This window comes from Herpailurus yagouaroundi, unplaced genomic scaffold, assembly GCF_014898765.1.
Source record: "Herpailurus yagouaroundi ecotype Mexico unplaced genomic scaffold, PumYag 188, whole genome shotgun sequence".
Lineage (NCBI taxonomy): Eukaryota > Metazoa > Chordata > Mammalia > Carnivora > Felidae > Herpailurus > Herpailurus yagouaroundi.
Genome location: NW_024412419.1, coordinates 19206104 through 19232901, shown reverse-complemented (window position 1 = coordinate 19232901; position 26798 = coordinate 19206104). Strand labels below are relative to the sequence as shown.

Genomic DNA, 26798 nt, shown 5'->3' with positions numbered 1-26798 from the left:
TTCTCTCTTCTCTCTTCTCTCTTCTCTCTTCTCTCTTCTCTCTTCTCTTCTCTTCTCTTCTCTTCTCTTCTCTTCTCTTCTCATTTATTTATTTATAATCTTTTTTTTTTAAGTTTATTTATTTTGAGAGAGAGAGAGAACAAGCTGGGGAGGGGCAGAGAGAAAGAGAAACACAATCCCAAGCAGGCTCTGTGCCATTAGTGTAGAGCCTGATGCAAGGCTCAAACTCACAGACTGTGAGATCATGACCTGAGCTAAGGTCATGACTTAACTGACTGTGCCACCCAGGCACCCTACTACATATTTTAGACCAGATTAAGGCACTGATTTGGTTTTTACTTACTAATTTTTAAAAAAAAATTTTACTTATTTTTGAGAGAGTAAGAGAGAGAGTGTGAGTGTGGGAGGGGTGGAGAGAGAGGGAAACAATCCAAAGCAGGCTCCAGGCTCTGAGCTGTCAACACAGCCCAACATGGGGCTCAAACCCATGAACTATGAGATCATGACCTGAGCCAAAGTCAGACACTTAACCAACTCAGCCACCCCTAATGAGGTTGATTTTATTAGATGCTACAATGATTACGGCGCTCCGAGTGAGATTTGGTTTCTAATACAATCATCTCAAGAGCCCTGGATTTTATTGCAAAATTTGTTTTGTTTCATTGAGTGCCATCTGGTGGTCTTTCCCTAACTAGGGTAAATGACTGGTTACTACATGGTTCACTAAAACCTCAAGAATGTTCGCTGTGGGGCACCTGGGTGGCTTAGTTGGTTAGGCGTCTGACTCCAGCTCAGGTCATGATCTCGAGGTTCATGAGTTTGAGTCCTGCCTTCGTATCTGTGCTGACCCATCAGAGCCTGGAGCCTGCTTCAGATTCTGTGTCTCCCTCTCTCTCTGCCTCTCCCCTGCTTGTGTGTGCGCGTGCTCGCGCGCTCTCTCTCTCTCTCTCTCTCCCCCTCTCCTCTCTTTCTCTCAAAAATAAATAAAAACATTTAAAAAAATGAAAAAAGAATTTTCACTGGGTGAAAACCAGTATTTTGTCTAATAAGTAATTAGAACATCAAATTATAATTTATTCTTTAAAATTTGAGTCAATTTTCTAGCTTATGCTACTAGAGATAAATTATATTTAGAAAATGTACATTTAGCAAAGTATTTATATAATTTGGTATTATGTATCTATTGTAGAAATACCAAATTTTCAGTTAGTATGTCTTGGAAACAAGTTTGGATCGTCGCAGATTATATGCTGAAAATAATTCCACATGTAGGTGATGGAAAGAAAATGTAAGAGAAAAAAAATAAGTTTATTTTATTTATTAATGTTTATTTATTTATTTTGAGAGAGAGACAGAGCAAGTGGGAGAGGCAGAGAGAGGGAGAGAGAATCCCAGGCAGGCTCTGCACTGTCAGCATGGAGTCTGATATGGGGCTTGAACTCACAAACTGTGAGATCATGACCTGAGCCGAAACCAAGAGCTGGGTGCTTAACCAACACCCAGGCGCCCCCAAAATCTAAGTTTAAATAAAAGAATTTAATTTCTACTTAATCTGAACTATTTTGATACTTGCTTTGGAAATATATTTTTAAGGTAAGTTAAGATTCAGAAATGTGTGTGAAAAGTACATTCAGTTTAGAAGTCATACTTTTTTTGAGGCTGTTTATGTCATCTTTTGGTAACTATCCAAGGTTAAAAGAGGAAGTAGATTATATTTTATTAAGGGTAATAAAATTAATACAGTATAGGATTTTAGGTGGCTAAAGATCTATTTTAAAGGAGTTAAACAGAAGATAAAGGTTAGCTCTCAAGATGTGATCTAGAATTGGTTAGTTTTGAATTAAAGGGAAAGATATTTCTTTTAATCTTGTAAACTGAGTAGACATACCCATGTAATACCTGAGGAGTATTAATGTGAAACTTAAAAGTTAAATGTTAAACTTTTAAAAAATTTAAAGTTAAAAGTTAATTGTGAAACTTTTAATGCTATCTACTTGAATTTTTATGAATTTCAGATGTTTGCCTATGAACTTCAGAGCAGAAGATTTAGCTAGTGGTATTCTCCGAGAACGTGTCAAAGTGGGTGCAAGCTTGGCTGATGTTGATCCAATGAACATTGATAAATCAGTAAGTTTTGTAAATGTTTTTCTAGAAGTAACTTTAAAAAAAAAATTAAGGTTGTTCCTTGTTTCTAAGGCAACACATAATAAAAATAAAAACCCAGATATCATCATTATTAGTGTTTTGATGTATGTGTTTTGGAACCTAGCACTCTGGTCACAGGTGATACTTAAGTCCCCCCCGCTCCCCCGTATCAGTGATACTGGCGTATATAATAAAAATGGGTAGGAAATGAGGCTGACAAATATGGCAAGGCCCATAAACCATGATATGTAGTAGGGTATTGTTGAAGCTGCTTAGATTTCATGATCAGATTTACATTTTAGATGGAGCACTCTGATTCTGATGTAGTTAATGAAGGGAAGCAAGGCTGGCATTAGGGAGACTGGTCTGGAGATAGTTGTAACATAGTAATTTGGAGTAATGGTCATGGTAGGGTAATGATGGAAAGAAGTAGATGGATTTGACAGAATTCAGGAGAGAATTTGGTTTGATGGAATTGGGTGAATTTATTGCTTTTGGGGAATGAAGGAGAGAAACAAGTTGAATGTATGACCTAGGTTTCTGGCTTAAGTGACTGGGTGGGATCTACTCTCTGATGTAGGGAACATTAGAGAAAATGTTTAGAGGGGTTACGATGATTTAGTTAGTTGTAGACATGTTTAGGTGTCCATGGCACATCACAAATGGAAGTAACTTGTAGGAAATTAGTTAGGTTTGGCCTTAAGGAGAACTATATGGGCTAGAAATTCAGATATGGGTGTCAAATATAAAGATAGTTGAGATCACTATGCGAAGTGGGTTATAGTACCCAGGGAAAGTTTGAAAAGAAAGGCAAGATTTAGAGGATGTCATAGATATTTACTGTTACTAGAATCTTTCTAGGGAGTGTATTTTGGAATAGGTTACTGCCCAACTAAGATCATATTTGATTTTTTTTTGTTCCCGTAAACGTTTCTATATGACATAATTTAACTGATTCTCATATGACAAGCTTAAGTTACCAATGGAGTTGTGTATATATTTGAAAATGAAATGTTATCTCTTCTCAATGTGAAGTCATAGGGGAAAATATTTTATTTAAATATTTATTTTAACTAGGACTTTAGAGTATTGAATTCCCAGTCTCATATCTACTAGTGTACATTCTCAGAGGACCTTACTTAATATTCTTTGCTTATTTTGTTGACCAGCACCTTACTCTCTTGAATCAGTTAACTTTAGATGTCTCTGCCATTTATTTAGAGTAGTATTTTTTAAAATTTGATATCATATACAGATACGGTTTTTCTTATTTAAACTCTGTTTATTTTTCTAGATTACTTAAGTTTTTTTTTTATCATAGTAACATTTCATTTTGAAACATTTTCAAGTACTGTAACAGAATAAAGATACAGGGGGAGGCGGTTACTGTTAACATTTTGGCAGTATTTCCTTCAAGCACTTTTTTCTGTACAATATTTTACTCTACAAAGTCTTTTAGGTATTTAAACTGTTATGGATGGGAGGAATAATCTCTCTTGTTTCTTTTTAAAAAAAAAATTTTTTTTTTTAATGTTTATTTATTTTTGAGACAGAGAGAGACAGAACATGAACAGGGGAGGGTCAGAGAGAGGGAGACACAGAATCTGAAACAGGCTCCAGGCTCTGAGCTGTCAGCACAGAGCCCGACGCGGGGCTCGAACCCACAGACCGCGAGATCATGACCTGAGCTGAAGTCGGCCGCTTAACCGACTGAGCCACCCAAGCGCCCCTAATCTCTCTTGTTTCTTATGGTAGGTCAGTGTTTCTTAAATCACTTTTTCATTGTTGTCTCCTAAGGAGAGAAATTAAATTTCTATCTAGATAAATTAATATTAAAGAATAAGACATGGGGTGCCTGGGTGGCTCAGTTGGTTAAGCATCCAACTCTTGGTTTTGGCTCAGGTCATGAACTTACAGTTTGTGAGTTCGAGCCCCACATTGGGCTCCGCACATAGCCTGCTTGGGATTCTCTCTCCCTCTCTTCCTGTCTGTCCCCCACTTGTTCTCTCTCAAAATAAGTAAATAAATTTAAATTTAAAGAAATTAAAAAAAAATGGGGTACCTGAGTGACTCAGTCGGTTAAGTGTCTGACATCAATTTAGGTCATGATCTCACGGTTTGTGGGTTCAAACCCTGTGTCTGGGTCTGTGCTGACAGCTCAGAGCCTGGAGCCTACTTCAGATTCTGTGTCTCCCTCTCTCTCTGCCCTTCCCCCATTCACACTCTGTCTCTCTGTCTCTGTCTCTCAAAAATAAAATAAAAACATGAAAAAATATTTTTTTTTAATTAAAAAAAAATTAAGACTTGGGGGCACCTGGGTGGGTCCGTAGGTTGAATGTCTGACTCTTGATTCCGGCTCAGGTCATGATCCCAGGGTTGTGGGATCGAGCCCACGTTGGGATCTGTACTAAGTGTGGGGACTGCTTAGGAAATTCTCTCTCTCCCTCTCTCTGCCCTCTCCCCTACTTACATGGGCTCTCTCTCTTTAAAAAAAAAAAAAAAAAAGAGTAAGACTTGGTTTTATAAAGTTGAGCTTTGGAGGGTCTCAAACCATTGTAGTAGCTAAGATGTTTTTCACCCTACTTCTAAATCAGTTTTTGCTCCCTTAGGGACAGTATTGCCTTTGCTGGCAATGCATGTGATAGATGGTATTTTGAAAGGCATTTAAATTATTAGAGTATAAATACAATTTATCATCTCCTCTAGATACCCATTAAAGTGTTAGATTGGACATTAATCTTGTTCTTAGTTACTAGGAGATTAAAGAATGGTAGCTTTATTTAGCTGAACTGAAATGTAAACTTGAATTTTACTGCTGACTTTATTTTTCTGCACTCCAGAAGTGTAATTTTTTTGAACTTTATGTTCAACAGTTCCTGCTGAAGGCATGTATTTCTGAATCATAAGACAATCTCATAAATTAAAAAAAATCTTTAGTAGTTAAAATTATTTTATATTGAACTTTTTCCCTTCTTCCCAAGGTGCGGTTTGATAGTATAGGTGGATTGAGCCATCATATTCATGCACTGAAAGAAATGGTAGTATTCCCACTTCTATATCCAGAAATCTTTGAGAAATTTAAGATTCAGCCTCCAAGGTAAGTAATGTCCTAGATGTTTATTATTGTTATTACTGTTAATTTATCAAATTTCAGTTAGTAAATGATTATAAATATACATATATGTATTGATTTGATGTGTTCTAGCAAGGAGAATTAGGAATGAAATTTTATTAATTAGGGTTCAAAGGCTGTGGTAGTAAGTGTATCCTTGAAGTTTACATTTCAGCGTTTAAATGTCGGGTATAAGATCTAAATCTCTGCGCAGGCCTTGAATATACAAGTGGATTGCCCAAATGGATTTTCCATAATTTGGCCTCCAGATAGCATGGAGTTTGATGCTGTATGTTGTTTAGTCTTTGGAAACACAATCTCAGTTAAGTGTATATGTGACTTGATGCTGGTAGTTTTGAAATGGTAAGCGTTTTTTTTTTTTTTTTTTTTTGATATCCATTTTTATGATCAGATTTTGTTTGATCATGAGATACGTAGCTAGGTAGCTATTAGAAAAGGCTGAGAACTTAAGGGAAGTTGGGAGAATAAAATATTCAAGATATACATGTAGACCATTACATTTTCCATCTGTTTCAGGATGTAGAAAATCTTATTAAAGAGTCATCTTCTGTTTGAGCAGATTAAAACTGTGGCTTATAATTCTACAGTGGCTTTTTAAAATCAAAAGCAATGTATTGTTTTTTGTAGGATATAAGTTGAATTTTGAAAATAATTATTACTTTTCCCAAAGTCCTTAAAGTAGCATGGCTGTGGGAGAAACTGAAATAAAATGGAGAGAGAAGCAGAAAGTGTTACAAGTAGAGAGTAATTTTACTTCTTAGGGATGAACAATTTTGTATATTCTTTCTAAGCTTGTTTTATACATATATGTGTATATTAAGTTTAAATTTTGCCTTTATTATGCACATATAAACATTTAATATAAATAAAATTATTTAGTAATGCTTTTATATAACTTTTTTCACTCTACAGTGTATTCTAGACACCTTCCCATATCAGTAATGTGTATATTATTCTTTTTGATATTTTAGTAGTATTTTATTTTATAGATATAACAGTATATTATTTATTCCTTATTATTTTTCTAAGTTTTATTTATTTAAGTGTTCTCTACACCCAGTACGGGGCTTGAACTCATAAGCTGAAGCTCAAGAGTCACGCACTTCTCAAACTGAGCCATCTGTGCCTTATTACTAGCATTTAGATTTTTTTTAGTTTTTCACAAATTAGAATTGATCCTTTTTTGAACATTCATTTAAAATCTGTATTCATAATATTTTGAGTATTTATGGTGCATTCTAAGATGTGAAATTTCTGGGTCATTTAAAATTTTGGTTTATCTTGCTAAATAGCTCTCTTCTCTGATTTGCCTACCAAGGTTTGGTCGTTGAGAACATCCTTGAATACTCTCAGCAAAGTGAAATTTGTCTATATACTACAAAGAGCTTTCTCAATATCTAAGAATTGTCATATATTCATTAATAAATTCTATGGGAGGCACTCCTTGTGTATTGGTTATTAGTGGTGGCAGTAACATTACCTTATTCCTATTGATTCTTTTTTCCTCTAGGGGCTGTTTGTTTTATGGCCCTCCTGGCACAGGTAAAACCTTGGTTGCCAGAGCATTAGCTAATGAGTGCAGTCAGGGAGACAAAAAGGTGGCTTTTTTTATGCGAAAAGGAGCAGACTGTCTGAGCAAGTGGGTTGGTGAATCTGAACGGCAACTTAGGCTTCTTTTTGATCAGGTAAGTGACATCACCTAATATGAAAATATTTTCTTTAAAATAGAGTATTTAGGGGACGCCTGGGTGACTCAGTTGGTTAAGCGTCTGACTTCAGCTCAGGTCGTGATCTCATGGCTCGTGCGTTCGAGTTCCATTTCGGGCTCTGTGCTGACAGCTCGGAGCCTGGAGCCTGCTTCAGATTCTGTGTCCATCTTTCTCTGCCCTTCCCCTGCTCGTGTGCTGTCCCCCGCCCCCCTCCAAATATAAATAAACATTCAACAAAAATTTTTTAAAATAGAATATTGAGTGCATTTATTCTGTAAATATAAACTGTTCACAAGAAGGCATATTTCTAGTAAGTATGTTTAGTTTAGGTTCAGTAATCTGAATTTGTAAACTTTAGATGTATTTAACAGCAGTTTTACTAGTACTAATTTAATGATGTGATGATTCACAAGATATTTATTAAGGTGGCTACTAAGCATATAATACCACGTTAGATGCTTTTGAAAACCCTGGGTATAATTTCATATATCATGAAGTTATAGTCTAATTGAGGAAATGGAACAAGCATAGAAATCTTACAGGGTAGTACATTATTTTCATAAGCTATAAAATATGATGCTGGAAGAATTCTGTAAGGAATGCTTTAAAACGGCAGGGTTAGGTGGGGCGCCTGGGTGGCTCAGTCAGTTAAGCATCAGACTTCAGCTCAGGTCATGATCTCACAGTCCGTGGGTTGGAGCCCTGTGTCAGGCTCTGTGCTGACAGCTCAGAGCCTGGAGCCTGCTTCAGATTCTGTGTCTCCCTCTCTCTCTGCCCCTCCCCTCCCCTGCTCATACTCTGTCTCTCTCTCTGTCTCTCTCTCTCAAGAATAAATAAACATTAAAAAAAATTTTTTTTAAAAAGGCAGGGTTAGGTGACTGAATATCATGTAGGCAGTCTTTTTTTTTTTTTTATCACTGTAACTTTAAAAGTATTATTTCCTCATACTTAATAAAACTTAGTCCTGATATAAATTCACTTTTGGTTATTGGAACTAGTGAAGGAAGTCATTCATATTTGACAATGCAGCTTCTATTTCATAACATCTAAGGAAATTACATGAAATTAAAAGAAAGCTTTCGACAAGCAATTTTCAAGCTGCCATTACTTGAGTTGATGTGTTTCAAAGTCTTTTGTAATTGGTAAAGCACTTCAAATATTACTTTTAGTTACTATGAAAAAGTGCCATGTTCTAGATAATGTGAGTAGAAAGGGATATAGTAAAATTTTTGCCTTCAAGGTGTTTAGTGTCTATTGGGAAGTTCAACATGCAGTTGGTCTCCTTTAAGAGTATGTATGGGGGTGCCTGGGTGGCTTAGTCGGTTAAGCATCTGGCTTCGGCTCAGGTCATGATCTCGCAATTCATGGGTTCAAGCCCCGTGTCGGGCTCTATGCTGTGCTGACAGCTCGGAGCCTGGAACCTGCTTCGGATTCTGTGTGTCCCCTTCTCTCTCCCCCTCCCCTGCTCATGGTCTGTCTCTCTCTATCTCTCAAGAATAAATAAACTTAAAAAAAAAAAACAGTATGCATGTAGTTAAAATTTTTATGTTATGTGTATTATACTGCAACAAAGCTGTTTAAAATTAAAAAAATATTTTTTTAATGTTTATTTTTGAGAGAGAGAGAGAGAGAGAGAGAGAGAGAATGAGTGAGAATGAGTGGGGGAGGGGCAGAGAGAGGGAGACATAGACTCTGAAGCAGGCTCCGGGCTCCGAGCTGTCAGCACAGAGCCCAAAGTGGGGCTCGAATCCACGAACAGTGAGATCATGACCTGAGCTGAAGTCAGACATTTAACCGACTGAACCACTCAGGGGCCCCTAAGAATTTTTTTTCAGCAAAGCTTTAATTTATTTTGAGAGAGAGTGCGTGGGGAGGGGCAGAGTGACAGGAAGAGAGAAAATCCCAAGCAGGCCATGCGCTGTCAGTGCAGAGCTTGATGCAGGGCTTACAAACCTTGAGATCATGACCTGAGCCGAAATCAGTAGTCGAAATCAAGAGTCTAATGCTTAACTTCCTGAGCCACCCATGCACCCTCATTATTGTCTGTCTATTTATTTATTTATTTATTTATTTATTTATTTATATAATTTTTTTTTAATGTTTATTTATTTTTGAAAGACAGAAACAGAGTACAAGTGGGGTGAGGGCAGACAGAGAGAGAGGCAGACACAGAATGCAAAGCAGGCTCTAGGCTCTGAACTGTCAGCACAGAGCCTGACGTGGGGCTCAAACTCACAAACCATGAGATCATGACCTGAGCAGAAGTTGGATGCTTAACCAGCTGAACCACCCAAGTGCCCTTCATTATTGTCTTTTTAATTGAAAGAGTCCACATTCCTAAATTGACGTGATCTATGCACTAAATGAAATGATGGCGGTATTATATATTGGCCAAGAGTTTGTTTGGTCTTAAGTGTCAGAAAAATGACTAAGGTCTGACTTTATATTTAGTATGCAACTTGAAATAAATGAAAACATCTGATTTTAGTTGCCTCTTTTATAAAACAGAGGAAAAAATACTAATCTCACTGGACTACTGTGAGATTTCACAGAAAAGAAGTACATAAAGTGCTTGTCACAGTGAAGGGCACAAGATATACTATACTTTGATAATTGTAATTCTGCGAGGCTGTAGTTCTGAAAAACAGCTATGTGTTTCATGTATATAAAAGTGCTGATCAAATCTTTGTTCTTTCTCTCGCTTCAAATACACTTATTTATTTATTTAAGTGATCGATTTACCCAGTGTGGGGCTTGAATTCACAACCCAGAGACCCAAAAGTCGCATCTTCTACCGACTGAGCCAGCGGGTTCCCATATTCTTTTTCTCTCAGTATATAATTCTGGTTTTACAGATTTTTTTCTCCTAAAACCTGTTTTGTGATTGAAATGCCCTTCATTTTAAATTATTAGAAAACACTGGAGGTTTAATGCATATCAACCAGGGAGAGATGTGAAATTTGTATCTGGTTTTTAGAAGGTTGTCCTTCCTGTGAACTAAGAATTTGCTGTAAGTAATTTTGAAACATACATAAACTGTATATGAGTAAATTATACAACATAAAGACTTAACATTTGTAATCTAATATTTATATTAAATCAAATTAGGTTGCTGCTACATTTAAGATTTAAGTGAAAAATGACAACTGTGAAAGTAATGGAAGAAAACTCATGATTTGTTCCTAATATCAGAGTAGGGAGAGTTTTAACTATCAAAGAACAGATTCCATTTTTAGATTCTGCATTGCAACAAAATATCATAAGCAAAACCAAAAGATAAATGGTACCCCTTGCAGAAAAATATTTGCATTTCCTTTCACAGAGAGAAGTCTTAATTTTTAAAATGAATGGCTCCTAGAAATCAGTAAGCAAAAGAACAATGATCCAATAGAAAAATTGGCAAAGATCTGACCAGAACTTTCATTAAAAAGAGCAGTACAAATGGCTCTTAGAGATATGAAAGTGCTCATTTTTATTGAGAGTAGAAATAAAAATCAAAATGAACTGAGATATTTTTTATTCTAAAAAATCAAAGTTTGATAATATATTTTTGGTGAGGTTTCTTAAATATTGGTGGTGATCAGTGGAAGGCAATTTGAAAATAACTAACTATATTAGAAATGACGTTTGCCTTTTGAACCACTTTTAGAATTTATTATATTTATGTGTTTATGTCTATATTTATATAAAAGGCCAAATGTTTATTCAGGCATTATTGATAATAGGAAAAGATTGAAAATAGCCTAGGGCCACCTGGGTGGCTCAGTAGGTTAAGCATCCAACTCTTAATTGCTGCTCAGGTCATGATCTCATGGTTCATGAGTTTGAGCCCTGTATCAGCCCCACATCTGCACTGTCAGTGCAGAGCCTGCTTGGCGCGCGCTCTCTCTCTCTCTCTGTCTCTCTCTACCCCTTTCCTGCTTATGCTTACTCTCTCTCTCAAAAATAAATAATTAAAAACTTAAAAATAAAACAAAATAGCCTACATGTCCACACATAGGAGACTAGTTTAATTATGGCACACCATACAGTGGGGCATTTTGTAGCTGTTAATAAAGAATGAGGCAGATCATTGTGCACTTATATGGAAGCTAATTAAAATATATTGCTCAGGGGTGTCTGGGTGGTTCAGTCTGTTGAGCATCCAACTCTTGACTTGGTCTCAGGTTGTGATCCCAGGGTCTTGGGCTCCAGCCCTGAGTCAAGCTCTGTGCTGAGTATGGAGCTTGCTTGAGATTTGTCCTCTCCCTCTCCCCCTCTCTGCCCCTCTCTGCCCCTCTCCCACATGTCCACACTCTCTTTCTCTCTCTCTCAAATAAAAAAAATAATGAAAATATATATAGTTACATAAAATAGACTGTGTTATTTGGTAAAGCAATGTGAATACTTTGTTTAAAATGCATTAAATAAAATAGTATGTTTAAAATATTTGTGTACATACATAAATGACACACACAGAAGGGTAAACAGACTGGGAACAGTAGTTGTCTACTGGGAGAGGCCTTGTGATTGGAGACTGGGTGGTAAGGAGTTTTCATTTTTATTCTTTCTTAATTACTGCATGTTGTAGCATTTGCTTATATGACCTATTAAGAAAATACAATACTTAAATGTAAAAAATGAGAACTATAAATAACACTTGTTTTCTTTTTATACTAGGCATATTTGATGAGACCTTCTATAATATTTTTTGATGAAATAGATGGATTAGCTCCAGTTCGCTCCAGCAGACAAGATCAGATCCATAGGTAATTTTTCTTAATCAGATTATGTTGGATTCTTTTCAGTCACTGACACAGTAGTTAGCTTTAGCCTTTGGATAAGTGCTAGGAGGCTTACAAAAATGTAAACTGTGTCCTTGAGGAAGACTCCTTTGACTTAGCTCAAGGGTGAGCAAACTGTAACCTGTGGGCCACTTCTAGCCTTTTGCCTGTTTCTGTAAAGTTTTATTGGAACATAACTATGCTTGTACCTTTCACATGGCTACTTCTATGCTACAAGAGAAGAATTGAATGAGTAGTTGTGAGAGAAAGATTGTATGGCTTGCAAAGTTTACATACATTTAGTTTCATGCCTTTTATAGAAAAAGTTGCCTAATCTTGAAATTTTAATCTGTGTCATGTATACTAATATTTTGTTCTTTTTCATTTCTGAGTAGTCATCCTTAGTTAGGAAGGGAGGGAGGGACTAAGTGAGGGAGGGTGGGAAAGTATGTATATGTACCACAATTTATTTATTTGTTAATCCATCTGAGGGAGATTTAGTTCACTTCTGTTTTTGGCTGTTATGATAATGCTACTATGAACATTTGCATACACATTTTCGTGTGCACATTTGTTATGATTTCTGTTGAGTAAATACCTGAGAGAGGAATGGCTGGGTCCTATGGTAAGTATGTTTAAATTGACATGGTTTTCCAAGTTTGTTATATTTTATGTTCTTACCTGTAATGTATGAGAACTTGGGTTGCTCCTCATCCTTGCCAACATTTGGTTTTGCTGTTCTTGTTAACTTTATCCATTCTAGTGGATTTATTTTGAGAGAGAGAGAGAGAGAGAGAGAAAGTGAGAGAGACAGACAGAACACAGGTGTGCAAGGGAGTGGGGGAGGGGGAGAGAGAGAGAGAATCTCAAGCATCCTGACCTGTGGCTTGATCTCCCAAACTGAGAGCCCATGACCTGAGGTGAAATCTAGAGTTGGACACTTAACTGAGGAGCCACCCAGGCACCCCATAGCTTCCCTTGTTATTAACATCTTTCACTAGTGGGTACATTTGTTACAATTGAGGAACATACAGTAACACATCATAAACAAAACCCATAGATTTACCTTAGGGTTCACCGTTGGTATTGCACATTTTATGAATTTGGACAAAAGTATAGTGACATGTATACATCATTATCATGTCATACAGAGTATTTTCACGGCCCTAAAAATCCTATATATGTATGTTCTACCACTCACCTCCCCTTGCCCTTGGTAACATAGACTTTTTTTTTTAACTGTCTTTATTTATAGTTTTGCCTTTTCTAGAATGCTATATAGTAGGAGTCATACAGTATATAATCTTTTCCAGATTAGCTTCTTTCACTTAGCAATATGCACTTAAGATTCCTTCATGACTTTTCTTGGGTTTTGTTTTGTTTGTTTGTTTTGGGTTTAATTTTATTTTTTCCCCAGATTATTAAAATGGAAGCTTATTGATTGAAACTAATTCTTTTCTAATATAGGCATTGAAAATTGTAAGTTTTCTTTTAAACACTGTTTAGCTGCATCCCACATTTTTTGATCTCTTGTATATTCACTGTCATATACTTCAAAATAATTTCTAATGTCATTTTTTCTGACAATGATTAGTAGTGTGTTTAGTTTACAAATTGTAGGTTTTTTCTTGATTATCTTATTATTTCTTTCTAATTTAAGTTTATTGTGATAAATTTTTTTTACTGAATTTTTTTGGGTCTAATTATTCTTATTTGTTGATTTATTTATTTTTGAGAGAGAGAGAGAGAGAGAGAGAGAGAGAGAGAGCGCGCGCGCATGAGGGGCAGAGAGAGGGAGAGAGAGAGAATCCCAAGCAGGCTCCGTGCTATCAGTACAGAGCTTCACACAGGGCTTGAACCCACAAATCATGAGATTGTGACCTGAGCTGAAATCAAGAGTCAGATGCTTCACCGACTGAGCTACTCAGTTGCCCAACTTTTCATTTTTAAATCTGTTTTCATCTATGTTCAGTGTAGACTTCTCATGCTTTTTGTTCAGGACATTTCTTCTGTTAATTTACTATAAACTTTTCTGTGTCTTTATATTTACAGTGTTTTTTAAATAGATAATGTGTAGTTGGGTGTTTTTGTAATCTGACACTCTCTTGATTTATTTTGATGATATAGTCTGTAAATGTTTCTGTAATTACCTGTTCGGATTGGAGGACAACCTTGTTTTCTATTTGTGTCAGTTGTTTTCCTTTTCTATTTCTCCTTTCTTGCCTTAAAATTTTTTTTTTAATGTTTATTTATATTTGAGAGAGACAGCGAGCGAGTGGGGCAGGGGCAGAGAGATGGAGACACAGAATCCGAAGCAGGCTTCAGGCTCTGAGCTATCAGCACAGAGCCCGATGTGGGTTTTGAACCCACGAACCGTGAGATTATGACTTGAACTGAAGTCTGATGCTTAACTGATTGAGCCACCCAGGCACTCCTCCTTTCTTGCCTTTTTAAAAAGAATTTTTGAATATATTTTAGAATCTCCTTTTTATTTTCCTGTTGATTTTCAGTTTTTTTATTATAATTTTTAAGTTTATTTTGAGAGAGACAGAATGTGAGCAGGGGAGGGGCAGAGAGGGACGGAGAGAGAGAATCCCAAGCAGGCTCCACACCATCAGCACAGAGCCCCATGCAGGGTCCGAGCTCACGAAACCATGAGATCATGACCTGAGCTGAAACCAAGAGTCAGATACTTAACTGACTGAGCCACCGAGGTGCCTCCACTGTTGATTTTTTAAAAGCTGTTTTATTGAGATATAATTGACATACAAAATGTTTATGCAGTGTAAAGAGTACATTTGACATATTTTAACATATGTATATATCTATGAAACTGTAACTATAATCCAGGTAATGAATATGCTCACTTCCCCCAAAACAGGCTTTTTACATTTCATATAACTATTCAAAAATTTTTTTTTGTTTAACGTTTATTTATCTTTGAGAGACAGAGCATGAGTGGGGAAGGGGCAGAGAGAGAAGGAGACACAGAATCTGAAGCAGCCTCCAGGCTCTGAGCTGTCAGCACAGAGCCTGATGCGGGGCTTGAACCCATGAACTGTGGGATCATGACCAGGCCGAAGTTGGATGCTTACCGACTGAGCCACCCAGGCACCCCCATATGACTATTGATAAAGTTAAATTTATCGTCTTGATGATTGTTAGCTATTTGTCCATCTGTTCTTTGTTCTGTTTTTTTCCTTTTTGTTCTTTCTTCCTTCAATTAATTGAATATTTTTTTTAACGTTTATTTATTTTGAGAGAGTGCGTGTGCTTGTGAGTGGCGGAGGGGCAGAGATTGAGGAGAGAGAGAATCCCAGGCATGCTCTGTGCTGTCAGCTCAGAGCCAGAGGCTCAATCCCACGAACTGTGAGATCAAGACCCGAGCCAAAATCAAGTATCGGGTGCTTAACCGACTGAGCCACCAAGGCACCCCTGAATATTTTTTTTATGCTTCCATTTTACTTCTTTTGTTAGCTTGTTACATTTTATTATTTTCATGGTGACTTTAAGGTTTACAGTATATGTCTTTACTTTGTCATCATCTACCTTCAAGTGACAACATGCCGTTTCACATATGGTAGAAGACCTTAAAATAATATGCTTGCATTTCTGCTTTCCTGTGCTATTGCTGTCATACTTTTTTTTCCACTACACATCCTTTTGAAGAGATTTAAATAATAATCCTAATAACCATCATCATCTTTAAAGATTCATTGATGTAGTTACCTTCCTGATGTTCCTTGTTTTGTAGCTATCTCTATTTCCATGTGTTATAATTCTTTCTGCCTACATTAAAAAAAATTTTTTTTAACGTTTATCTATTTTTGAGACAGAGAGAGACAGAGCATGAATGGGGGAGGGTCAGAGAGAAGGAGACACAGAATCTGAAACAGGCTCCAGGCTCTTGAGCTGTCAGCACAGAGCCCAACGTGGGGCTGGAACTCACGGACCGCGAGATCATGACCTGAGCTGAAGTCGGCCACTTAACCGACTGAGCCACCCAGGCAGTTTTTTAAAAAATTTTTACATGTTAATTGATTTTTGAGAGAGAGCATGAGCGGGGGGTGAGGGGGCAGAGAGAGAGGGTGACACAAAATCTCAGAAGCAGGCACCAGGCTGTGAGCTGTCAACACAGAGCCCGGTGTGGGGCTTGAACTGAACTCACAAGCCATGAGGTCATGACCTGAGACGAAGTTGGACGCTTAACCAACTGAGCCACCCAGGTGCCCCTGCCTCTGTTTCTTACAGAGTAGGTCTGCAGGACATAAATTGTTTCACCTTTTCCATGTCTGAAAAAGTTAACTTTTTTTAAGAAAGCAGTTCTATTTAGTTTTATTTTACATATCAGTTCACTGATATATAAATATCAATATTTAGTTTATCAACAAAACTGTAACAGTTTTTTTTAAGACTTCTTTTTTAAGTAATCTCCACATCCAGGATGGGGCTTGAACTCACAACCCTGAGATCAAGAGTCGCTCACTACTGACTGAGCCAGCCAGGTCCCCCATAACAGTTTTATATATTTTATATATAATATATATATATATAATATATATATGTGTGTATATAATATATATATAATATATATATATGTGTGTATATATATATTATATTTTTTACATATATATTACATTTTTTATATATTTCATTTCAAGTATAAAATGCAGTGATTTTTTTAAAGCAGCTTTTTAAGTTCATTTATTTTGAGAGAGGGAGAGAGCACGAGAAGGGGATGGGCAGAGAGAGAGGGGCGGGAGAATCCTAAGCAGGCCCCATGCTCAGCATGGAGCGTTATGTGGGGCTCGATCCCATGACCACAAGATCATGACCTGAGCTGAAATCAAGAGTCAGTTGGATGCTTAACTGAGCCTCTCAGGCACCCCTAAAATGCATCATTTAAAATGATTTTAAAAATAACTATACCAAGTGGTACAACATTAGAATAAAGCAATTTTAGAACATTTTTCTTCCCTCTGTAAGATCCACCATGTCCATTTGTAGTAAATCCTTGTTTTCCCCTCCAGCCAACCAGTAATCTAATCTCTGTCTCTATAAAATTGCCTCTTGTGAACATTTCATGTGAATGGGATCACACAGTATGTGGTCTCTTATGTCTCGTTTCTTTCAGTGAGTATGATGGTTTAGTGGAGCATCCATGATTTGCCATGTGTTGCTGTTTTTTTCCTTTTTTTTTGCTGAGTAGTACCCATTGTATGGATAAGGCACACATTGGATATATAGTTAGATTGTTTCTAATTTGGGCTGTTATGAATAATGCTGCTGTGAACATTCATATGTAAGTCTTTGTGTTCACATATATTTTCATCTCTTTTGGGTAGATACCTAGGAGTGGAATTGCTGGGCTGTGTATCTTTTTCCTCTAACTGCTTTTAATGGTTGTTTTCTGCTTTATTGCTTGTTTTGTGCAGTTTGTTTAATGATATTCCTTGGTAGCGTTTTCTCCATTTATTTTTTTTCTCATTCTTGAATTGAGCTCCTGACATATGTGAGCTTCTAGTTTTCATCATAGTTTTAATGTTTTTGGCCATTATTTCTTAAAATATTTATCTGTCTCCCTTGTTTTTGTCTTTCCTGTCCTTGTGGTCCTCCAGTTATAAGTTGCTTGATCTTGTCTCACAGTTCACTGATGATAAGTTAATTTTGACTTTTTTAAAAAAATTTTAGTTTTTAACTAATCACCACGCCCAACATGGGGCTCCATCTCAACAATCCTGAGATCAAGAGTCACATGCTTTACCTACTGAGCCGGCCAAGCACCCCTAAGTTTGCTTTAAACTATCTCTTCAGTGTTTCATTTTGGGAAGTTGCTTTGCTCTTTTGGTCAACTAATTTTTTAAAGTGTTTAATCTGTTCTTTGTCTGGTTCATTATATTTTTCATCTTACATATTTTTATTTTGATCTCTACAGGTTCTGTGTGGGTCTGTTTTGTATCTTCTGTAGAAAAATATAAGAAACTTTTCAACATTTGGAATATCTTTATAATGACTACTTTAATGTCCTTATCTGCCAATTCTAACATCTTAGTTTGGGGTTGATTTTATTTGATTAATTTTTATTATACACTGTATTTTCTGGCAATTTTATTGGATGCCAGACATAAATTTTGCCTTGTTGAGTCCTAGGTAGGATATTATAAATAAATATTCTTGAGTTTTTTGAGGGGACACCGTTAACTTACTTGAAAACAGTTTGATTCTTTTGAATCGTGCTTTTAAGAGTTGTTATGTGGATCTGGAGCAGTCTTCAGTGTAGCTAACTATTCCCTACTAATGAAGGAGGGTCCTTGTGTGTATTACACACAATGACCTGTGAATCATGAGGTTTACCAATCTGGCTTCTGGGAACTGGCAATACTCCTGGTTCTTTGGGAGTATAAAATAGTGTTACTTCTAGTCGGGAAAAATACTGTTTTTTCCCGAAGCTGTGAGTGATTTCTTCACATGCGTGCAATATTTAGCTGAAGTCTGGAGAGGCCCTGTGGCTATTTCTTAAGTTTTCTTTCTTTGCAGTGGTTTCTTCTCTGGTACTCTTTTTGGTGAACTCTAAGTCCTCTTGGGGTCCTTGGAATCTCAGCTTTGTCTCTTCTACTTACTGAGTCAGTCAGCTGATTCCCACCAGGATTCTATGTCCCCTACATTACAGCCTAGAAGTAGAAAGCCATTAATTGGATCATTCTTCCTGTGCTTTATAATATGTGGTTTTTCTCTTGCTGCTTTGAATATTTGCTCTATAGCTTTGGTTTTTAACAGCTTAGTGGTGTTATGCCTCTCAGTATGGGCTTTGTGTTTACTCTTATTTGTGGTTATCATGTGTCTGCTAATTTGTCTTTTTTTCAATCTTTTGTCTCTTCATCTTGTGTAATTTTTATTCATCTGTCTTCAGTCAGTCATTACTTTTTCCTTTGTCATGTCCATTTTGCTGTTTCGTCCAGCCAACACATTTTTTTTTTCAGAAATTATTTTTCAATTGTAGAACTTACATTTAATTATTTTTCATTATTTATATTTTTCTAGTATGATTTTCACGCATTTAAACATATTTTGTTTTACTTCATCGAGGTTAGTGATCGTTGCTTTAAAATCCTTTTGTGTTAGCTTCTTCAACATCTGGTTTCATCTCACTGTTAGGCCTGCCTGATTTTCTTTTCTCATAGGTTCTTCATTTGTTGGGCAATTTGGATTGCATCCTGGATATTATTAATGTTAGTTTATGAAGGCTTTGGATTTTATTATTTTCCTTTTATGCATAATATTTCCTTTGTTTTATAGATGATTTTCTGTTTTAGGCTTGAACTACAGAGCTGGCAGCTTTGGCCTCCTTTCAAATGTTTTATCTGTGGCTGGTTTCTTTGCCCTCTGCCTTTGTTTTTTAGGGGTCATTTAGAGATGTGGGCAAATAGAGTTTGGAGATGTCTTCACCTGCTCTTGCTCTTGTGGGATCTCCCACACTCTTTTCTGAACTCTCAGGTTGGAAAGCTAAGGGGTTTCCCTACATCATCTTCCTCACCTGCCTCACTACTTAGCCCTGTGCTGAAAGCCAGAGAGAGGGGGGAGCTTGCTCTCTGTATGTTCTCCTTTTCTCCAAGTGACCATGAACTTCCAACAGAGCCTCTGTATCTCTGTTTACTCACCAGTTCCTTCAAGTATATGTTTATGTATTACTATGTACAGGTTTTATAGTTATTTTCTGAAGTAGAGTAAGGGATCATCTGGCAAAGTCTTCCTCCATCAAACTTGGAAGGGGAACCTTTGAGATCCAAGTATGCAGGTTTTAAGTTCTAGAGTAATTACTAATAGAAACATAATTTCTAAACTGTTAGTAAGGGGGAATAGAATAACAAAAATATCAATCTAGATGGAATGAAGAAGGGGAGGGGAATCATAGAACTAGTGTGAGAAACAGCACAACATGTAATTGTAGGTTTAAACCCAATTATATAAAAAATGACGTGAAATGTAAAGGGACTAAATGTTCTTTATATTATTAAAAAATTTTTTTTAAATGTTTATTTATTTTTGAGAGAGAGACAGAGTGTGGGGAAGGGGCAGAGAGAAGAGGAAGACACAGAATCTGAAGCAGGCTCTAGGCTCTGAGCTGTCAGTGCAGAGCCCGATGCAGGACTTGAACCCATGAACTGTGAGATCGTGACCTGAGCTGAAGTCGGACGCTTAACTGACTGAGCTGCCCAGGTGCCCTAAATGTTCATTATAAAAGACAAATTTGTCAGACTGGGGAAGACCAAAATTTGATGACATTTTGTTTATAAGAGACATATCTATGTGTAAAAAAAGATATAGAAAGATTCCAAGTAAAATTGTGGGGAAAGGCATGCAAAACCTCAGTTATGAATATTCATAGCAGTGTTATTCATAATAGCTAAAACATGGAAATAACCTGTATGTCCATCAACTGCTGGATGGATATATAAAACGTGTTATATCCATACAATGGAATATTATTCCACTTTGAAGAGGAATGGGTGTACCCTGTACAGGTAGATGTAACATGAATGAACCTCAAACACTTAATGCTAAGTGAAGTAATTCATACATAAGAGGTTACATGTTATATGGTTTTATTCATATAAAATGTCCATAATAGTCATTTAGTAACAATTTACAATTTGTAATTCCCTAATGACTGTGTTTCCAAATTGTATAAAACAAAAATTGACAGATCTGCAGAGTCCAATTGACAGTCATTGTGAGAGATATGTGCCTCTGAGTAGTTAAAAGACCAAATGAGGAAAAAAAAAAATATGTCAATGCCCTATAGATTATTTGAACAACCTTATTTTATGATCTAGTGGGTATACTTACCTGAGACAAATATAGAATGAACACTGTTTTCAAACATACACAGGATTTATAAAAATTGATCATATATTGTGTCTTAAATCATAACTAATTTTCAGAGTTTAGTGATATACAGAATATAAGAAACAAATAACAAAAAGATATAAGAGAATTTTGTTTGCTGTTAAGAGCTGTTACTCTAATTCAGTGTTACTAGTAAACAAAAAATAGCAAACAATATGAACTTGAAACAAAGACGTATAGATATCAACAAATCAAAAGTTGCTTCTTTGTAAAAACTAATAAAATTAACAAACCTCTGGCATGATTGGTCAGGACAAAAAGGAGACCTTGATACGCAATATTAGGAATGCAAAATGTGATGTGTCAGATTCTTTAAGCATTAAAGGTTAAGAGGATAAAGGCATGAACTTAAGAGGTAAAAGTGTAAAACTTTTAGGAACAAACCTATGGGAAAATCTTCATGACTTGTATATGAATGTTCATAGCTGTTTTGATAATAGTCCCAAATTAGGAACAATCCACATGGCCATCAACATGTGACTCAGTAAACAAATTTTGGCACATCCATATAATGGAATATTGCTTAGCCATAAAAAGGAAGAAACTATTAGTAAACCAACAGTGTGGTGAATCTCAAAATAATTATGCTCAGTGAAAGAATCCGGAAAAAAAAGAGTATTTAGTGTGCGATCCCATACATATAAAATTTTAGAGAATGCAAGCTAATCTGTAAGTAAGAACACAGATCAGTTGTTGCCTGGGTATTGGATAGAGGTCAAGGAAGGGCTGTAGGGATGGATTACAAAGGGACATGAGGAAGAGCATGATGGGTAGATTACTTATTTTGAGAGTGATGGTAGTTTCACAAGTGTGTATTTACTTCAAAACTTACCCAATTGTATACTTTAAGTATGTTCAGTGTATTGTATGTCAAATATATCTTCAAAAGACTTAATTAAAAAGAAAAACTTATGTAGAATAGTATGAGAAAGTTAATTGGAACCCAGTTTCACTTGTGAACATGGATATAAAACTCCTAAAGAAAATAGTAACGTGACTTCTAGGAAGCTTTAAGAAGGATAATAATACATCATGACCAAATTGATTGTATTTAACATGTACAAGGTTTGTTTAACATGAGAGAAATCAATTAAGGTAAATTAATCACGTTATCATATTAGTGAAAAATCATATGGTCATCTCAATAGATGTGTAGGAAATGGATGAAATTTAATATTTATTTTTGATAAGATCATTCATCTTAGAGAATGAAGAATATAAGGTATCTATAAGAACCTATAACAAACATACTTAATGTTGAAAGATGAAAACTTTTAATATGAGGTATTATAAGCATGGCTGCAGTGAACAATTCTGATCAACAGTGTACATAGATCCCAGTTAGTGTAGTCTGGCAAGAAAAAACAATACAAAGGTGTGTGTATTGAAGAGGAGTAAACAATACTGTTGTCATTGTAGGTGATATAATTACGCATGTGGAAATTCCAAAGCTGTCTCTAGATAACTTCTTTTTTAAAAAAATTTTTAAACTTTTATTCATTTTTGAGAGACAGAGAGAGACAGCATGAGTGGGGGACGGTCAGAGAGAGAGGGAGACGCAGAATCCGAAGCAGGCTCCAGGTTCTGAGCTGTTAGCACAGAGCCCAATGTGGGACTTGAAGTCACGGACCATGAGATCATGATCCAAGCTGAAGTCAGACGCTTAACTGACTGAGCCACCCAGGCACCCCTAGATAACTTCTTAAGTATAGTAATGAGCATCTTGCAACGTTAAACCAATCATTATAGAGAATTTTGTTTTTCTGTGTACCAGTTTTCTTTCTTTCTTTCTTTCTTTCTTTATTTTCAATGTTTATTTATTTTTGGGACAGAGAGAGACAGAGCATGAACGGGGGAGGGGCAGAGAGAGAGGGAGACACAGAATCGGAAACAGGCTCCAGGCTCTGAGCCATCAGCCCAGAGCCTGACGCGGGGCTCGAACTCACGGACCACGAGATCGTGACCTGGCTGAAGTCGGATGCTTAACCGACTGCGCCACCCAGGCGCCCCTGTGTACCAGTTTTCTGTATAAAAATGCAAAATTACTATTTATAAACTCACTTAGAATAGAAGATACCGGGAATAAATTAAGTTCCATGTATAGTTTTGGGGGGAAGAATAAAACTTGGTTCAGAAACATTAAAGGAAAATAAAATAAATAGAGAGAAATACCATTACATAAGTTGGAAGACTGGATATTTAAAAGTTGTTTGTTCTTCCATATTTATCAATAGATTCAGTATAATCCTGTTCAGAATCAACTTTTTTGGGGCGGAACTTGACAAAATGATTCTGGAATTTGTATGGAAATAAAAAGGACTAAGAATAGTGAAGACTTTTGTGGAAGAACAAGGTGGGAGTATTTGCTCTACTGGTTATTAAGGCCTCTTAGGATTAAGATGATTTGATGTTGGTAGAAGTCTTGATAAATAGACTGATGGAAAAGAGCCAGAGCCATATATAAATCTACACATATATAGATGCTTGATTTATAATAAAAGAGACAGTGCAATACTATTGGGAAAGGATGACCTTTTCAATAAATAATGTTGGGAGAATTGGGTATCTGGTGAAAAAATTGGATCCCTCTTCATACCATACAAAACAATTCCAGTTCATTTTATTTAGATCCATATTTAAATTACACAAATGCTTTTAGAAGATAATGTAGGAGAAGGGTTAGGGCAGGCAGGTAGGCCTCAAATATAGTATAAAGTAGTTTGGACTTTATTTTGAACGTAATAGGGGTTACTAGAGGATTTTGATCCAAGGGCTGGTCATTTAATTTTTTTTTTTTTTTAAAGAAGACAACTGTTGGTAGAATCTAAGCTAAGTTATAATTCTGTTTCTGGCCATGTTTAAGACTTTGTCTTCTGAAAATCCTTGTAGAAAACACTTAAAAATGTTGATAAATCTTAAACACTTGACATGCCTGTCTGTGATTGGAATGTGCTAAGGAAAAATTTGAGGTAATAAATATGAACTTAGGCTTCAGGATGCTTATTGCACTCTTTATATCTGAAGTGAAACACTTAGGTCATTAATTTTCTCTTATTTAATTAGAAAAGAACAAGCACAGGGTGCCTGGGTAGGTCTTATTGTCAAGACTGGATAGTGGGTGGAGACCAGGGATGCTGTTAAACATTGCATAATGCACAGGGCATTCTTTCAGAATAAAGAATTATCCAGTCTAGGGGCGCCTGGGTGGCTCAGTAGGTTAAGTGTCTGACTTCAGCTCAGGTCATAATCTCAGGGTTTGTGAGTTCAAGTCCCACATCGGGCTCTGTGCTGACAGCTCAGAGCCTTGAGCCTGCTTCGGAGTCTGTGTCTCCCTCCCTTTCTGCCCCTCTCCTGTTCAGGCTTTGTCTCTCTCTGAAAAATAAATAAACATTAAAAAAAGAAAAAAAAGAAAAGAACAAGCACAAATCCTCTATATGCATGTACACTGGATCTCTAGCATTTTGGTTCCATTTATAGTTTTGAGAAACATTTAGAACAGTTTATTTGGGGGTGAGAATGATTTCTTTAACATGTTGAGCATATTGGAGAAGTTATTTCTGGCAGGTATTAGCAGTAAGAGTAAAGGATATAAATGAGAACAGTTGGGAAACACTAGGAAGACCTTTGTTACTAGAACTGATTTTTGTTATAATTAGACATGTAACAAATTTATTCAGAAATGTTTAAGTCATAGTTTCAGAAACTACTCTAAAATATGCACAAGATTATTTTGAGTTGAACTTAGTTAAAATAATTGCCATTGTAAAGAAATTGTCTGAAAGGATAATAGTAATGCACATGTAATTCTTTCTTTTTAATGTTAATTCATTTATTTTTGAGGGAGAGAGAGCACAAGCAAGGGAGGGGCGAGAGAGAGAGAGAGAGAGAGAGAGAGGGAGAGAGAGAGGGAGAGAAAGAGAGAGAGAGACACACACACACAGAATCCGAGCTGTTTGCTCTGAGCTGTCAGCACAGAGCCCAACCCGAGGCTCGAACCCATGAACTGCAAGATCATGACCTGAGCAGAAGTCAGACACTTAACTGACTGAGCCACCCAGGCACCCCTAATGCACATGTAATTCTATAGGAACTCTAAACATCGTATAAATTGTCAGATATAACCCCTCCCCCCAGATTGCTATATATTAAAACAGACTTTTAGATTTTTTTTTGAGATTTTTATATTTATTTTAATTAATTTTTAGTAATCTCTATACCCATTGTAGGGCTCAAACTCATGACCCCTAAGATGAAGAGTCACATCCTCTACTAACTGAGCCAACCAGGCACTCCTGTATTTCTTTTTAAAAACAGCTTTATTGAGATACTGTTCATATATCATACAGTCCAGTCACTTAAACCACGTTCAGTAGCTTTCAATATATTTCTAGAGTTGTGTAACTGTCACCGTAACTAATTTTAGAACATTTTCATCTTCCCAGAAAGAAAGAAACCTTTTAATCTTTACCCATAACTCTCCAATCTCCTCTTCATCCCCCACTAAACCCTAGGCAACCACTAATATACTTTGTATTTCTGTAGATTTGCCTATTGGATATTTCATATAAATGGAATCATACAATATGGGGACTTTTGTGACTGGCTGTTTTCAGTTAGTGTTGTCAAGGTTCATCTGTATCATAGCATCTGTCAGTACTTCATTTGTTTTTATTGACAAATTCTATTTTATTGTATTGTTACACCACATTTATTTATCTGTTGATGGGCATTTGAGTTATTTCTGCCTCTTAGTTATTATGAATACTGCTGTGAACATTTTTGTACAAGTTTTTTTTAGACATTGCTGGATCATATGATCACTCTATGTTTAATAGTTGAGGGAACTGTCAGACTTTTCAAAGGAGGCACACCATTTTACATTTCCATCAAGCACTGTGTGAATGTTCCAATTTCTCCCCATCCTTGCCAACATTTACTATTATCTGTCTTTTTTATTATAATCATGCTGGGGGGTTCAAAGTGGTACCTCATTTGGTTTTGATTTGCATGTCCCTAATGATGGGCCCTTTGTATATCTTCTGTGGAGAAATGTCTATTTAAATCTTTTGACTTAAAAAAAAGTTTTTTTAAAGTTTATTTATTTTGAGAGAGAGAGAGAGAGAGAGAGAGAGAGAGAGATTGAGAGCACAAGTGGGGGAAGGTCAGAGAGAAGCAGAGACAGAAATGAGAGCAGGCTCTGCAACATCAGTGCAGAGCCTGATGCGGAACCTGAACTCACGAACTGTGAGATCATGACCTGAGCCGAGATCAAGAGTCAGATGCTTAACTGACTGCCACGCAGGCACCCCTCTTTTAACTATTTTTAAGTTGGGTTAATTTTCTTTTTATTGTTGAGTTGTAATTGTTCTTTGTATATTCTGGACCTTAGACCCTTATCAAGTATATAATTTGCAAAAATTTTCTCCCATTCTTTAGGTTGCCTTTTCAGTTTTCTTGATAGTGCCCTTTGAAGCAGAAAAATTATTAATTCTGATGGAATCCTTATCTCTTTTATTGTTCTTTGTTTGCTTTATGTGTCTATTAATGAATTGTTTGAATACTTTTAAAAATAATTTCTGTACATTATTTTGCATTAAGATTTATTCATGCTATAATTTTATTAGCATTTAAGACTGATAAAGTGTAGTATAAGCAGCAGTTTTTACAGTTTTTTTCTTTCCTTTTTTTAATTTATCATTTGTCTGAAACTTTTGTTACAGCTCTATAGTATCAACCCTCCTTGCTCTTATGGATGGATTAGATAACAGGGGTGAAATTGTTGTTATTGGTGCTACAAACAGACTTGATTCTATAGATCCTGCTCTCAGGAGACCGGGTCGTTTTGACCGAGAATTCCTTTTCAACCTGCCTGATCAAAAGGTAAGTTTTTGTTTTCAGTGTGTTAAGATTTATTTGTGATCCATTTATCAACCATGTATGTACTGTGAGAGTGATATTTTATGAATTTTCATTTCTAAAATTTTGTGCTTATGAAATATCTTAGGTTAATTCTCAGAAAAAGCTTGTGATTATTAAATAATTTAGTCTATTTCTATTAATAATTATTCAGGAAAACTCTTGATTGGGTTACTAAAATGCTTACTTTAGTTCACCAGATTGTAGTAATTATCTTGGATGGCA

At 36.1% G+C, this 26798-nt stretch overlaps 1 protein-coding gene across 3 annotated transcripts in view; it reads left to right on the top strand.

Moving 5' to 3' along the window:
• Positions 1-26798, top strand: part of ATAD2B (ATPase family AAA domain containing 2B) — a 169537-nt gene that overhangs the window by 62808 nt on the left and 79931 nt on the right. For all 3 annotated transcript variants that reach the window (XM_040496165.1, XM_040496164.1, XM_040496163.1), the window contains exons 10-14: positions 2016-2127; positions 5127-5242; positions 6789-6963; positions 11647-11735; positions 26378-26537. In XM_040496165.1, coding sequence (XP_040352099.1) covers positions 2016-2127; positions 5127-5242; positions 6789-6963; positions 11647-11735; positions 26378-26537 — 652 coding nt within the window. The remainder of the gene's footprint in view (positions 1-2015; positions 2128-5126; positions 5243-6788; positions 6964-11646; positions 11736-26377; positions 26538-26798) is intronic.